At 40.5% G+C, this 14,081-nt stretch overlaps 1 protein-coding gene and 1 non-coding gene across 3 annotated transcripts; both read right to left on the reverse strand.

Annotated features, from left to right (window-relative positions):
- Positions 1–5,724: 5,724 nt before the first annotated feature.
- LOC116127408 (GDSL esterase/lipase At4g10955-like) lies at positions 5,725–9,050 on the reverse strand. 2 transcript variants are annotated; one of them, XM_031413055.1, is made up of 4 exons: positions 8,970–9,050; positions 8,593–8,687; positions 7,584–7,695; positions 5,725–6,957 (listed from the first exon to the last, which is right to left on the reverse strand). In XM_031413055.1, the coding sequence occupies exons 3-4, from the start codon at positions 7,676–7,678 to the stop codon at positions 6,003–6,005; spliced, it is 1,050 nt and encodes a 349-aa protein (XP_031268915.1). In that variant the 5' UTR covers positions 7,679–7,695; positions 8,593–8,687; positions 8,970–9,050; the 3' UTR covers positions 5,725–6,002. The 2 variants fall into 2 exon arrangements, with proteins under 2 accessions (XP_031268915.1, XP_031268914.1); XM_031413054.1 differs by lacking the exon at positions 8,593–8,687 and having other exon boundaries at positions 8,970–9,047.
- A 61-nt stretch (positions 9,051–9,111) lies between these two features.
- Positions 9,112–9,184, reverse strand: TRNAA-CGC. Its single transcript has one exon. It is a non-coding gene; the product is annotated as a tRNA-Ala (tRNA).
- Positions 9,185–14,081: the final 4,897 nt, after the last annotated feature.

Here is a 14,081-nt window from a genome sequence, read left to right on the forward strand (position 1 = left end):
TTCGTTTTTCTAATTTCCTTATTGTTGTTTCATGCCAAAAAGAGTTGAGATGGACGCTATAAGGGAAAGATTGACGCGGTTAGAGGAGATGCTGGGTGAGACTCAAGATGGCCAGAATATGACCGTCAATGAGAGACTTGATCAGGTTGATCAAAATTTCGAAATTCTCCATAATCAATTTATGGAAATGGTGGACCAAACCAACAGGAGATTGGAGGCCCTAGAGAATGACAATGCCTTGTTGAAACATGCTCTTCCTCGTAGTCTTGATGGGGGAAGTACAGCCAAGATAAGAGTGCCCGAACCAAAGGCTTTTCAGGGTGCTAGAAACGCCAAGGATTGGAAAATTTCTTGTGGGATATGGAGCAGTACTTTGAGGCAGCGAAAGTCCCTGATGTGGAGAAAGTTTCGATCACTAGCATGTATTTGGCTGGTGATGCGAAATTGTGGTGGCGCACAAGGTTAGCAGATGATGTGAGTGCAGGTAGGCCCAAGGTTGATATTTGGGAGAAACTAAAGAAGGAATTGAAGGATCAGTTCTTGTCGGGGAACACATCATGGAATGCCAAGGACCGGATGAAAAAGCTCCAACAAAAGGGTACTGTGAGGGAGTATGTCAAGGAGTTTAGTTCCTTGTTGTTAGACATACAAAATATGTCCGAGGAGGGCAAATTGTTTAACTTTATGTCAGGTTTGCAAGGCTGGGCGCAAGTGGAATTGCTAAGGCAGAAGGTGCATGATCTGCCTAGTGCTATTGCTGCAGCAGATGGGTTGATTGATTTTAAAAGTAGCAAGGAGAGAGATCCTGTTGTTGCAGTGAAAGCCAAAAAGAAGGACAATCAGGAATTTAAGGGAAGCAAGAAAAAGGACTTCCACTTTCAGAAGAGAAATTCTGCTAGTGAAAAGGGGAAGGTCGTTGTTACCAGTAGTTTTTCCAAGGAAAACAAGGAGGGAAAAATGATGTCTAGTTGTTTCATATGTGGAAGGCCATATAGGGCAAGGGATTGCCCAAAGAGAGAGAAGCTAAATGCTTTGATGGGTGTAGAGGGAGAGTCTAGTGGTGAGCAAGTCACTATGAATCCGATGCAGTTGATGAATGCTATGAGGGCAAAAATGGATTCAAAGCAAAACAAGGGTAATACTTACCTTGGAGTTGTGAGCAAGGGTGCCGCTCGAAATGCTCTACTGTTTGTGGATTTGAAAGTGAGGGATAGCCAAGTTAAAGCTTTGCTGGACACAGTAGCAACTCATAACTTTGTGGCAGATCGGGTTGTTTCCAAGTTGGGGCTAGCACTTTCCAAGAGTCCTATAACGGTGAAGGTTGTGAATTCGAGTGCACGTGGGGTGACTGGAATAGCTTACAACATGTAGGTTTGTGTGGGCTGTTGGACGGGTAAGATTAATTTGACTGTTGTTCCTTTAGATGATTTTGATGTTATTTTGGGAATAGAATTTTTTAAAGCAGCCAAGGTGTCGATGGTGCCTTACTTGAATGGCATGATGATAAATCATGAATCAAGTCCTTGTTTTGTACCTTGCTGTTCATTGGGAGTGAGTAGCAAACCAGGACAAGCTAAGCTTACTACTATCTCAGCTACGGCAGTAAAGCGTGGGTTGAAGAAAGAGCAGGAAACATATTTGGCAGTATTGATAGAAATCAAACCTGATAAGAAGGTTGAAGTGCCGAATGCAGTGGCAGAATTGTTACAAGACTTTGCTGATGTTATGCCACGGGAGTTGCCCAAAGAACTTCCTCCAAGACGAGCAATTGATTAAAATATTGAGTTAGAACCAAGGGCGTTCCCACCTGCTCGTCCACCCTACAGAATGTCACCCATGGAGTTGAAAGAACTCCGAAAACAACTTGATGATTTACTTGATGCAGGTGCAGTGAGACCTTCAAAGGCTCCGTATGGTGCTCCTGTGCTGTTTCAGAAAAAGCAAGATGGTTCCCTTCAGATGTGTGTGGACTATAGGGCATTGAACAAGGTGACGATTCGGAACAAGTATCCTGTTCCCCTTGTTCAAGACCTCTTGGATAGGCTGAGTGGGGCTTCGGTTTTCACTAAGTTAGACTTGCGATCGAGATATTGGCAAGTCAGAATTGCTACAGGAGATGAGCCCAAAACCACTTGTGCGACCAGGTATGGTTCTTATGAATTCTTGGTCATGCCATTTGGCTTGACAAATGCACCGGCTACATTTTACAATTTGATGAATGATGTATTGTATGAATTCTTGGATGAGTTTGTGGTGGTATATTTGGATGATATTGTGATATATAGTCAGAATTTGGATGAGCATTTGATTCATATGAGAAGGGTACTAACGCGGTTAAGAGAATGTCAGTTGTATGTGAAAATGGAAAAGTGTGAGTTTGCTAAACAAGAAATAATGTTCTTGGGGCACTTGGTGAGTAAGGGCCAAGTAAGGATGGATCCTAAGAAGGTGCAGGCGATTATGGAGTGGGTGGCTCCTACAAAAGTTCTTGAGTTGAGATCCTTTTTAGGTTTGGCAAATTATTACCGCAAGTTTATTGCAAGGTACTCAAAGAAGGCAGCATCGTTGACAGATTTGTTGAAAAAGGGGCAACAATGGGAGTGGACAGAATCATGTTCAAAGGCTTTCGAAAGGTTGAAGGAAGCCATTGCCTCTGAACCGGTGTTGAGATTGCCAAGTTTTGAGTTACCGTTCGAAGTACATACGAATGCTTCGGAGAAAGCTATCGGTGGGGTGTTAGTCCAGGAGGGACATCCCATAGCTTTTGAGAGCCGAAAGTTAAATGGGGCATAGCAACGGTATTCTGCTCATGAGAAAGAGATGGTAGCCCGTGGTTCATTGTTTGCAGGTGTGGAGAGTATACTTACTGGGCACAAAATTTGTGGTGCTGACAGACAATATGGCTAATACTTTCTTCAAGACACAAAAGAAATTGTCCCTAAAACAGGCCCGGTGGCAAGAGCTTTTGGCTGAGTATGATTTTGCATAGCAACACAAGCCAGGAAGGCACAATCAGGTTGCTGATGCGTTGAGCAGGAAACAGGTGGTTGCTGCTCTATGTGCAATAACTCGGGTTGAATCTGACATGTTAGACAGGTTGCGAGTGGCGGCTAATCAGGATACTGAGTATAAGGACTTGGTGACACAAGTTCGAGATGGTACTATACGGCGTTACTGGTTAGAGGATGGGTTATTGTATGCCAAAGGAGACAGGTTGTATGTTCCAAGTAAGGGTGGATTGAGACGGGTGTTATTGAAAGAAGTCCATGATTCACCTTGGGCTGGACATCCTGGTAGGGAGAGAACTTTGGCATTATTGACAAAGGATTATTATTGACCTATAATGGAAGCTGATATTGAGTCCTATGTGAAAACTTGTTTGGTGTGTCAACTGGACAAGACATAAAGGAGAAAGGTAGCAGGGTTGTTGCAACCTCTACCCATTCCGGAGAGGCCGTGGGTGTCAGCCTCTCTTGACTTCATCAGTGGGTTCCCAAAGGTAGAAGGTATGTCTTCTGTCCTTGTTGTTGTGGATAGATTTTCGAAATATGCAGTTTTTATAACAGCACTAGAAGCTTGTTCAACGGAGACAGTTGTTGCCTTGTTTTATAAAAATGTGGTGAAATATTTTGGAGTACCAGTAGACTTGGTTAGTGATCGGGATGCAAGGTTTACTGGAAGGTTTTGGACTACTGTATTCAATATGATGGGAACCGAACTGCAGTTTTCTACAGCTAATCATCCACAAACAGATGGTCAGACTGAACGAGTGAATGCATTGTTAGAGGAGTATCTTCGGCATTATGTTACAGCTAGTCAACGAAATTGGCTAAAGTTGTTGGATTCTACACAGTTTTGCTACAATTTGCATAAGTCATCTTCGACCGAGCTGAGTCCTTTTGAGTTGGTATTGGGGCAGCAACCTTTGACCCCAATTGAGATTGCTAGACAGCCAGCAAAGGGGAAATTTCCTGCTACTGACAGGGTGGCTAAGGACAGACAAGAGATAATTGACCAAGCTCAAGACAGCTTGCGGAAGGCAAGCAAGAGGATGAAAAAGTATGTTGATGCTAAGAGGAGGCCGTTAGAGTTTGATGTGGGTGACCAGGTGCTACTCAAGCTCACTCCTCAGATTTGGAAGAAAATCAACAGCAAACGGGTGCATAGGGCATTGGTTTCAAAGTATGATGGACCGTTTGAGGTTATAAGTAAAGTGGGTGCTGTTGCTTACAAGTTAAAACTACCTGAGCGGATCAAGGTACATCCCACATTCCATGTGAGCTTCTTGAAACCTTTCCATGCAGATAAAGATGATTCTTCAAGGACCCAAGCTAAGAGAGCTCCTCCCATGATCAGGAAACAATTTGATGATGAGATTGAGAAAATTTTAGATAACAGGAGGATGGGGCAGCATAAGAAGAATCGCCGAATTGAATATTTGGTGAAGTGGAAGAGGGGGAAAGACAGCAAGGTTTCGTGGGAAAGAGACATAGATCTGCAGCAGTTTGAGGATGTTGTACAGGAGTACATTTCCACCATTCCAACGAGGACGTCAGACTCTTCTGGTGGGGGTGGTTTGTAAGACCCTTACCAAGGGCAAGGGCAAGGGTAGGCGTGTGGCTTTCATCCTTAGCCACAGCCTCGCTAAGAAAACACACGAGTGTGCGCTGAAAAAGGATGGTTGAGATCAGGTGTGGGGTGTTTGAGTGTTGGGACGCCGAACACTTACTAATGAGATAGCTCGTGGGTGTGGACACTTGCGAGCTAAGACGTGCGCGAGTAGGCATGTCGTTAACGTGGGTGTGGGTGCGCCCACGAGCAGGCTAGGCTGCCACGAGTAGGCTAGACAGTGCCACGAACAGGCTAGACTGTGGCACACGAGCTACGACGTGTGCGAACATACAAGTTATATAACGAGCAGCTGAATTCATGCATGAGACAGAGAGTAACGTGTGTGAGGTGCATGGGAGTGTGCACTAGATGATGGAAACAATTAGACCAGGCTACATGATAGTTGGACAAATGCTGTGGATGGTTATTATTGTCTAGATAAGCTTATATGTAAAGGCCAACTGTTATGTAACTGCTATGTAGGGTTATAACTGCTGTTGTAACCTATGTAACTGTTGTGCCATCTTTGTATATAAGTAAGGCAGGCAGGCTGTATATGCATGAGAGAGTGAGAGGGAAAGGGTTATATGTGTTTGTAAACCTTGTTGTAACTTGAGTGCTAAGTCTGTGATAGAGGGATCAGATTGTAAACAGTGGGATACACTGTGTGAGTACTTGAGTTTCCTTGTATTCGGATTGAAATAATATAAGGCTGGGTTTTCCCGTATTTGTTGTGCATTTACTCTTATTAGCCTCTGTTGGATTGTGTTTGCAATTTTGTAATAGGGAAACGCACAACTGGATGAAGGCTGACAAGTGTTGGTGCGCTTGTGCCGTGCAGTGCCTAGAGACGAGATTAGGCCTTGTGACACTAGGGATGGAACCTTGTCTTTTCGCTTAATCTCGGGTGGGAACATGTCGTTTACTCGTAATTATACAAGTCTATGAGACTTATTACCGTGCTATTATATAATATAGTAAGACTCACCAAATATGTCCTTAAAGCACAATCTATGAACCGAAAAGTTTAGAAACCCAAATAATTTGATGAAACTAAATTCAGACAACTGATTCAGATCAAAGAGGAAGAGGTCAATGTGCAAAAATATCTCATCTTCTATTACAAGGATATATAAAACACCATAGAAAGTTCCTCCACTCATGATTTTCTCCATACATTATAACTACTAATGGTAATGTTTAATTAACACAAGAAGTTCCTTGGTGATGAACAATCAACATCATTAGGCGGCCTTCTAGCTGGTTAGATAGTTACAATTAAGAGAACCAAAGTAATTCATAGAGAACATAGCAGGTTCCCACCAGATTTGTGCAGTGTGATTAAACAGAATTCTTCACCAAGGAATCCTAAAAGGAGAAAAGTTCATACATTACCTGAACAAATGAAGCTCGGACTGGCCATCAAAACTTGGATCCCACCACTGGTGAATTCCGTGTGCTCGTTTAAAATCCGGAGTCTGACTCATATTAATAGTCAGATATGCTGAAGGCAGCAGATGCAAGGGTTCGCAATCCCTCACACACACACCAAAGATCATATTCCCTATAGAATTTTGTGTTGCAAGTCTCTCAATCTTTGTAGCTCCAACCTCCTTCATCTTCTTCCTATGCTCAAAATAACCAATATATTCAGAGCAAATATGATCAGTTGGGTTAACAAATAGGTAAGGAACCCAGTCAGATAATACAAAAAAAGAGTCATCTTTTTTAGAACTATGGTGTTGGCCCTTTACAGCAACAGCAATCCCTGCTCTAACAACACTTCTTGCAATGCGAATCCCGTGCTTCACCTTTGGATTACTAATACATTCTATGGGGAGGGAAAAGAATGGTGGATTGAAAAGGTAAGTTTCAATAGGATAATTTAGCTTGGTCATATTCTTTCCTGAAAGCAACGCAATAGCAGATCCCAGAGAATGTCCAGCTAACCAAATATTAGCTGTTCCTACTACCGCAACTAAATCCTGGACGGCCTGCATTGCAAGCTGAAAGCGGGAGCTTTGATGAAGTTTGCTGCGGATGGCCTGGATGTCTAGCTTAAGATCTCTTAATCTGGAATCTGGCTTGTTTAGTGTACCCCGGAAGGCAATAACATATTTTGGGGCATTATGTTCAAAAACAGATGAATTATATCCATAAATCGCACCAAAGATTGAGAAATCAACATCATCTATAAGTGGACTAATTAATTGAAAGTGGAAGAAGTTCCACCATGGAGAAGCATGAGATTGATGCCCTTGGCGCTTCTGTTGGCGGTCGCGTTCTAGAATGTACACTCCTTGAACCAAGCTTGCAGCAACTGATCTTCGGTGATGTGAATTTTCCCTGTAATACATTATAAGTTAGAGAATAACACCTGAAGACAGTTGTTACAAAAAGTTCAATTGATTAATTCATAGGATAATCAGGTAGAAAGTCCATCACATATTCCTAGCAGCAAAAGAAACTTCCTATTAGGCAGAGCCTAAAAATTTTGAAAAATGAATCCTGACTGGATTTTACCTATACGACATTTAACTGAATACTAGTTATGCTGTTGCAAAACTTCTGTATAATTTTTCAATTAAACATGTATCTATGAATTGTGCACTATTTTCAGCCAGATTATCATTATGAAGCCAGCCAAAATGGGTGCAACGACCTGATTATTATACTACTTTACATTTGAAAACATTCGTCCTATAACCCAACTCCGGCTATCTTATCAATTCTATTCTAAGCACACCAAGAACCCTGCTAAAAACTGGTTTCATTTAGCGGTTAAAGAATAGAACAGGTTTCAACATCAATATAAAGCACAAGAGTCAAGCTCCAAATTTTATTTTTTTTTATTTTTTTTATTTTTTAAATCAAGTTTAACCTTGGCAGGCTCAATGCCCCAAGTATCTTAACAACCGAGTAAATGTACTTACTCCAAATCAATGAACAATGTGAGAAAGAAATGGTCTTACCAATCAACAGCAGTGAGGTATAAAGGTCCGGAAAGGCCAAAAATTTCCCTTACAGATGCCACTGCCTCTTGTTTTCCCGTTTCCCTTTCTTCCATATACCCCCTACAAGCCGCTGCAGAACGGAAAATAGGAATTCAACAATAAAATAAAATAAAATAAAAATTTCTCTCAACAAAATATTGTTCACCCAGATTACAGGGATGATAACCCCAGAAAAATCCCAAAAGAATTTTCTGAAATGTCTATTGCGAGTTATTTAACAAGTCTTTGCACAGCCTATTTGGTTAATATAGGCCAAAGTTTCTCATTACAAACATTAAAATTGGGGGATGGATGCAAAATCTGTAGAATGACTCTAAATTTCCTTCAAAATCCCTTCAACCCTTTTACAAAGAAATACAATCACCATTAATGATACCTGCAAAGCTTTGGTCAAGTCGTAGTTCAATTTCTTTTTAAGAAATAAAATACCCTAACACATTATATCATCAAGCCTTGTAATTGAATTCTATCAAAGGAAAGAAATTTGTTACATCCCTCGGCCGTACAATTAACCAACCAAGAGATCCCATCCCACGTCAAAATATATGAGATGTACTCGTTCTATAATTAGTTGTTCGTCCATATACTCAAAAAAGAATATACCCATATTAACACACTCAATGACTAATAATATTGACTGTTTCACATCTAATCAATGTAAAGTTTACTAAAGTTTCGGAAAAAAGAAAAAAAAATGTAAAGTTTATTAACATTGAATAACGTTTAACATCTAAAAACCAGCCATTAACTGATTTATACCCACATTTAAACATGTCACAAATTTAACCTTCTATGTTACAAATTTGTTAACATGAAAGTGGGGTATTGAGAATTTACGTCTACCAAAGAACACACACACAACAAAAAAAAAAACAAAAAAAAAAAGAAAGAAATTTCATATATGGGCAAAATTCTAAAATTAGGCACTTAAATGGCAACAATAAATAAGAATTCAACCGAACCGAACCTTTTAAACAAGAAGAGGTTTGATATCAAGTGATTCAAACAGAGATACTGAACAACTGCTTGTGTTTAGAGGAATTCTGAAAGAGCGAGAGAAAACTGAAGAAGGAAGATCGTGAGAAGCATAATTTGAATCAAGGGAGTTGGTGGGACTAAAACAACAATACAAGTTGCCAACCAATTGGGTTATATTTATTTTTTTGACATAGGGATACTGATTAGAGTAGTCAACTGTGAATTTAATATTCAAGAACCTGTAAGTTGAAGGCCTAAGTAAGAAAATTAGTTTAATGTAAAGTTTTGAGCTTATAATATACGATTTTAATCGATAAGGAATTAGAAAATTCATGAAAAGACAATGAGTGACTTTAAGAAAAGTACCTAGCATTTGTCGAACAAGATCGATGAAGTTGAAGGAGTTGGATAAATAAATTCAGACAGAGACAACAGAAGTGAGAGATTGGCTGCACTTGGCAAAGCAAAGCGTTTACAGAGTTTATCAAAAAACTTAGAATTTGGTCTTTGGAGGTGCGGGGAATCGAACCCCGTGCCTCTCGCATGCGAAGCGAGCGCTCTACCATATGAGCTACACCCCCAATTTGTCTTAATATTTCCTACTGAATCTTAGAAACATATATATAGTATTGTATGATAGCGTTGAATTTACCCAAGTATTTGGAAGAGAGCGACAACACATATGAGATAACTAGTAAAATCTCCATTTGAATTTGTTTTAATCTAAAGAATTAGGGTGATATTTATAGTGAAAAAGAAATAAAAGTTATATAAAGATATTATTTGATCGAATAAACTTGTGAATGATGTGAAATTGAATATACTGTATCAGCTTTGTAAAAAATAAAAAATCATAAAATTTAAATTATTTATCTATTTCAACCATAACATACAATGATATATATACATATATATATTTTAAATAAACAGCTTAATAGTTTAGGGACTTTGTAGCTAAGTTTTAGTGTAATTATTCTTTATGAACAATATATATATTGTCATCTCAGCAACGTCTGTTAATATTTGAATCATTTGGATTGCGATGAATTGATAGTTGAATGTAAAACAGTCATGTCTTTCTTTTTGTTAAATTGGTATATCTGAACTCATATGTGTGAGAAAACATGTTAGAGATAGTTATTATCATAGGCACTTCAACGATTAATAAACCATTGAATTATAATGAATTGATATATGAAATTAAAATTTGTATAAAAAGTTTAAACAAAATTTTAAGTTGACATAAGAAGTACCTTTCTCTGTCTATATATATATAAAGTAACTGAACGAGGCTTCTTAACAGTGTTCACGGTAAGTTAAATAGGCTTCTATATATTTACCACTTCCAACAAATTAAGCAAAAAATTTGTTGATGCTTGATTTTGACACCAACGATTCGCACGTATAAAGTGCTAAGTTGATTTAGAAATTATACGTGAATGGAAAATGCAATGAAGTAAATGAAAGATTTTTAAAGTGGTTCGAATGCTTAAAGCGAATTCTACGTCCACTGTTTTTTTATATATATGAGGTTGCAGGAGGTCGCATATAGCGAACATCGAGCAGAGGTACAAGTGACTGATGATTCAGAGAGAATATCAAGTCAGTCTCTTTTTCGCAGATTATCTGTGTTTTGAGAATAAAATGTTACAATCAGAATGCGGGTTTTTTTTATCACAATCCCGAAAATGAGAGGGGGAGCCCTCTATTTATAGTAGAAGGTTTCAGAGTAATGATTACAAGTCTACAAGTAGGCAGGTGTAGTATAATTCCTATCGCGCTTCCCATTGGCTGATTACATGGCAGATATCCTTAAATCACGTAGGGCTTGGACAGGTGGGCGACTCCCATCTACTCGTAGATAAAGCTTGAGTCTACCAAATTGATGACAGCTATACTCCTTCTGTCTTTTTGACAACGTGGCAGCTCTTGGGCGGCACAAAGCCTTCCAGAACTCTGATTGGTGCTGGCTGATGTAAGCTCGCATCAGTCCTGATTTTTTAGGCATAACAGAAGCTCCCCAGTTCTTAAGGTTCAAAAATTGAATCTTGAGAACTTCATGTTTATCTCGCGATCTAACTTGTCTCGAAGAGCACTTGCTCGAACTATCAGTTGAGAACAGCCTGAACGAAACAAGGTCGATGACTTCACTCGACCAACGAACTGAATAGAGGTTGCGACATGGATCTTCAAGAGTTACACAAGCGACTTGAGGTGATCGTCCCAAAAGGTTCAGCGACCTATGTCGGATCCTACTCAGTGCTATACTAATGTGTTTCGAACTCTATCTTTCATCCGCGACTTGAAAGTGCTTAGCGTATTTTGCTGTCAAAAGTTGGAAATCACTTCGCTTCGAGATTGACATATGGGGAAGAGTGTTTTATTAGAACAACCTCTTCAGATGTTATCCGTTGCGCTTGATAGTTGTCATGGTCACTAAAATAAGCCTTATCTGACAGACATGTTTTTGCGCAATAAGTGTCAACCATGAGCACTAAATGCAAGCCATGCTGAAACGACATTCTCTTTTAAAGCATTAAATGCAGATAAGTGCACATTTAATGTGGAGGAGATAACCACGCCGACATTTGGCGTCTCCAATGGAGGGAAACGTCAATTGATCTCCACAAAGTGTGAAGGTTACTCTTCACAAGGATTGACGACACGTGGTCGCATCCAACGGCTAGAAACGCGTCCCACCCAAACGTTTCTTGCAAGGGAAACTAAGCGTCGCCTTCTTCCCTATAAAACCCTAAGCCCATTCCACATTTTTCACAAAACTTGCGTTTCCAGAGAGAAAAAAAATAGCGTTTTCATACTCAAGAAATCAGTTTATCCTCTTCCCGATTGATGCGCACTCGTCGCTACGACAGAACGTTCACTCCCAGCAATCCAAAGGTAAAGAAATTTTCTTCTCTTTTTCTCTTATTCATTTCTGTTTAAAAAAAAAAAAAAAAAAAAAAACCTTAGTTTCGCACAGTAATGGTGGGAGCAGATTTCTGCTAGGATTACACAATGCACATTCGCAGGCAGTGTTCCAAATGGAACACTTTTAAAAGCTAAAAATTAGGGCACATATCTTTGGGAAATCATCCTTAAATTTTTTTAGGGTTTTTAAGGTTATGGAAGAGAAACTAGGGTTTCTTTTTTTTCTTATAAGTCGTAGTACGAGATAATGCATACGGAGACTGAGTCATCTTTGCATGTCGCACATTTTCAGACTTTAAGAGCAATGGATTTTCCTGAGATAAGAGCAGCCGAAGGGACAAGCTTACAACCACCGGGCACCTTGGTGGGTCTCTGACAGGCGGTACTATCAGCAGCCACCATGGATGAAATTCAAAAGGCGGTAGATCAGTTTGCGATCAACATAAACATCTACTAGCATAGGTCACACACTACTGAAGACCCTCTAGAGGGAATGGCTACGATCTCTGAAGCAATTTTCAAATGCAGAGTGACGATACCTTTTCACCCCTTCATCAGGTCGATCCTCGACCACTTCAAGGTCGCACCGTTCCAGTTGACACCCAATGCGTATATGATAGCAGTCGCTATGTATATCGCATGTGGCGAACACAGACTCGGTGAGCTGACAGCTATGGACTACTATTTGAAAAGGAGTAAAGATAAGGATTCATACTACCTCTTGAAACGATCAATGATCGAGGGAGGGATATTTGGTTACCCCAGCAACGTTGGGGCTTACGAAACCAAATATTTCTTCTTTGAGTATGATGGTGCTTGTAAATTTAGAGAGCCGAGTAGGTTTTCCCTTTAATTTCCAAACTGTTTATTCCTTATCTTTATCCTTTCTTTAATAAGTAAGTCGCTTTCTTACAGGAAACAAGACGACCAGGTTATTGGCTCTAGTAGACTTTAGCCGTATCGAGGCATTCGGTCTACTGCTGGCTCAAATTCACGATGCGAAGCTGCTCATGACCACTGCCAATTTACGAAAGTACGATTTCTTTAGCCCCGAGGCATCCTTGGAAGCTCCAATTCGTAAGTGTCTTCCCATGTAGGAGAACTCTATCTTTTAATTAAAAAACTTTCTTTGTTGACACACTTTCATGTCGCATAGCAACCATGCTACCAAGGGTTCTGAAGACATCGAGGAGAACTAGGGGATTCACATTCCCTAGGATCGACCCAATTGAACTGGATGGAGTGACCTTCACCGATGTCCCCACAAGAGGGATATAGATCGGTGTTGAAAGGCAACCAACCATGGAGTCACGCGAAGAAGCTCCCAAGCCTGCGGCTGCTTGTGCTTTGAAGAAAAAGACAATGGGCCAGAAGACCAGGAAGAGAAAGCAACTACCCACCGAGGAGAAGTTGAGGTCTGAACCAAAGGGCCTCGCGGTGTTGCCAAAAAGAACTCAGCCCTACCACATCTTTCGCTAGGGGATGCCCTCAATACTCGGATGCCCCCAAGAGTTATCGTAAGGGAGAAGGAACGACCATAGCTACCTAGAAGAGAGTGGGCAAACAACAGGCCAAAGAGGTGCCTACCTTCTCGAGGCTAGACCCGTCTGTGTTGGATTCACTAGGGCAACTGTCGAAACATTTGCAGCCGATTGTATACACCCTGTTAGAATGCCAACTTGTCGCGGCCTTTGATGGGTTTGTGGCTTCTTGACCTTCTAACCTGGTGGCCACTACGCTCCAGTTGCTAATTCAAGTAAAGCAGCCAGTTCTCTTCGAGAACTTTTCAATACCAACCGATCTCTTAGTTTTTTAAGATCTTAAAAAAAAAAAAAAAAAAAAAAAACTAACTTTTGGCTTTTTTCTCATGCAGTCCTTCCTCGCATTAATCGTGGCCCAGTAGAAGATTGACATAGACTCTACCAGCAGACTCCACGAGCTGAAGAAGGAGAATGCCAAGCTGAAGCAAGATCTTATGTCCATAGATGTAGAGGAAAAAACAGCTCGTATCCAGGTGGATCAGTACCTGACTAAAAGAGACGCTACTCTTCAAGTAGCAGACTTTCAGAAGGGGGAGCTCGAGAGGAAAGATGATGACAATAAAGGGCTCCAACAAACTGTGGCAAGGCTCACCAAAGAGTTGAGTGAGAGAGAAAATGAGTTGTAGGTGAGTTTGATCACGCAAATGTGGCAGAGGAGAATCGAGCTCAGTTGTGGGTAAACACAGAAAAGCAGAAGAGGGCATTGCAGACAGACCTCGAGTTGTTTTAGGGGCGAGTCACTTCATTGATCGAGCAGATAAAGCGATAAAATCTCGAGCTTGAGAGGAAGGCTACTCACTGGGCAATCAAGCTATTTATAGCTTGCGGGCATGGAATCCTGAAATGGACATCTCTGACCTCCTTGATAATTACTAGGCCACTCTTATTTCTACGCTCAAAGCCGAAAAGGCCAAACAGTAAGAGGAATAAGAACCTCCCTAGGAAGACGATCAGTCAGACATGGGCATTCTTGTAGATCGAACAGATGATCCGAAGGTTAGTGACCAAC

Source organism: Pistacia vera, unplaced genomic scaffold (genome assembly GCF_008641045.1).
Source record: "Pistacia vera cultivar Batoury unplaced genomic scaffold, PisVer_v2 Contig190, whole genome shotgun sequence".
NCBI lineage: Eukaryota > Viridiplantae > Streptophyta > Magnoliopsida > Sapindales > Anacardiaceae > Pistacia > Pistacia vera.

Bases quoted from the DNA above. Each gene is read 5' to 3' on its own strand.
- LOC116127408 (XM_031413054.1), bottom strand. The intron at 6,958-7,583 runs GTAAGACCATTT...AATGTATTACAG, and splicing joins TACCTCACTGCTGTTGATTG to GGAAAATTCACATCACCGAA.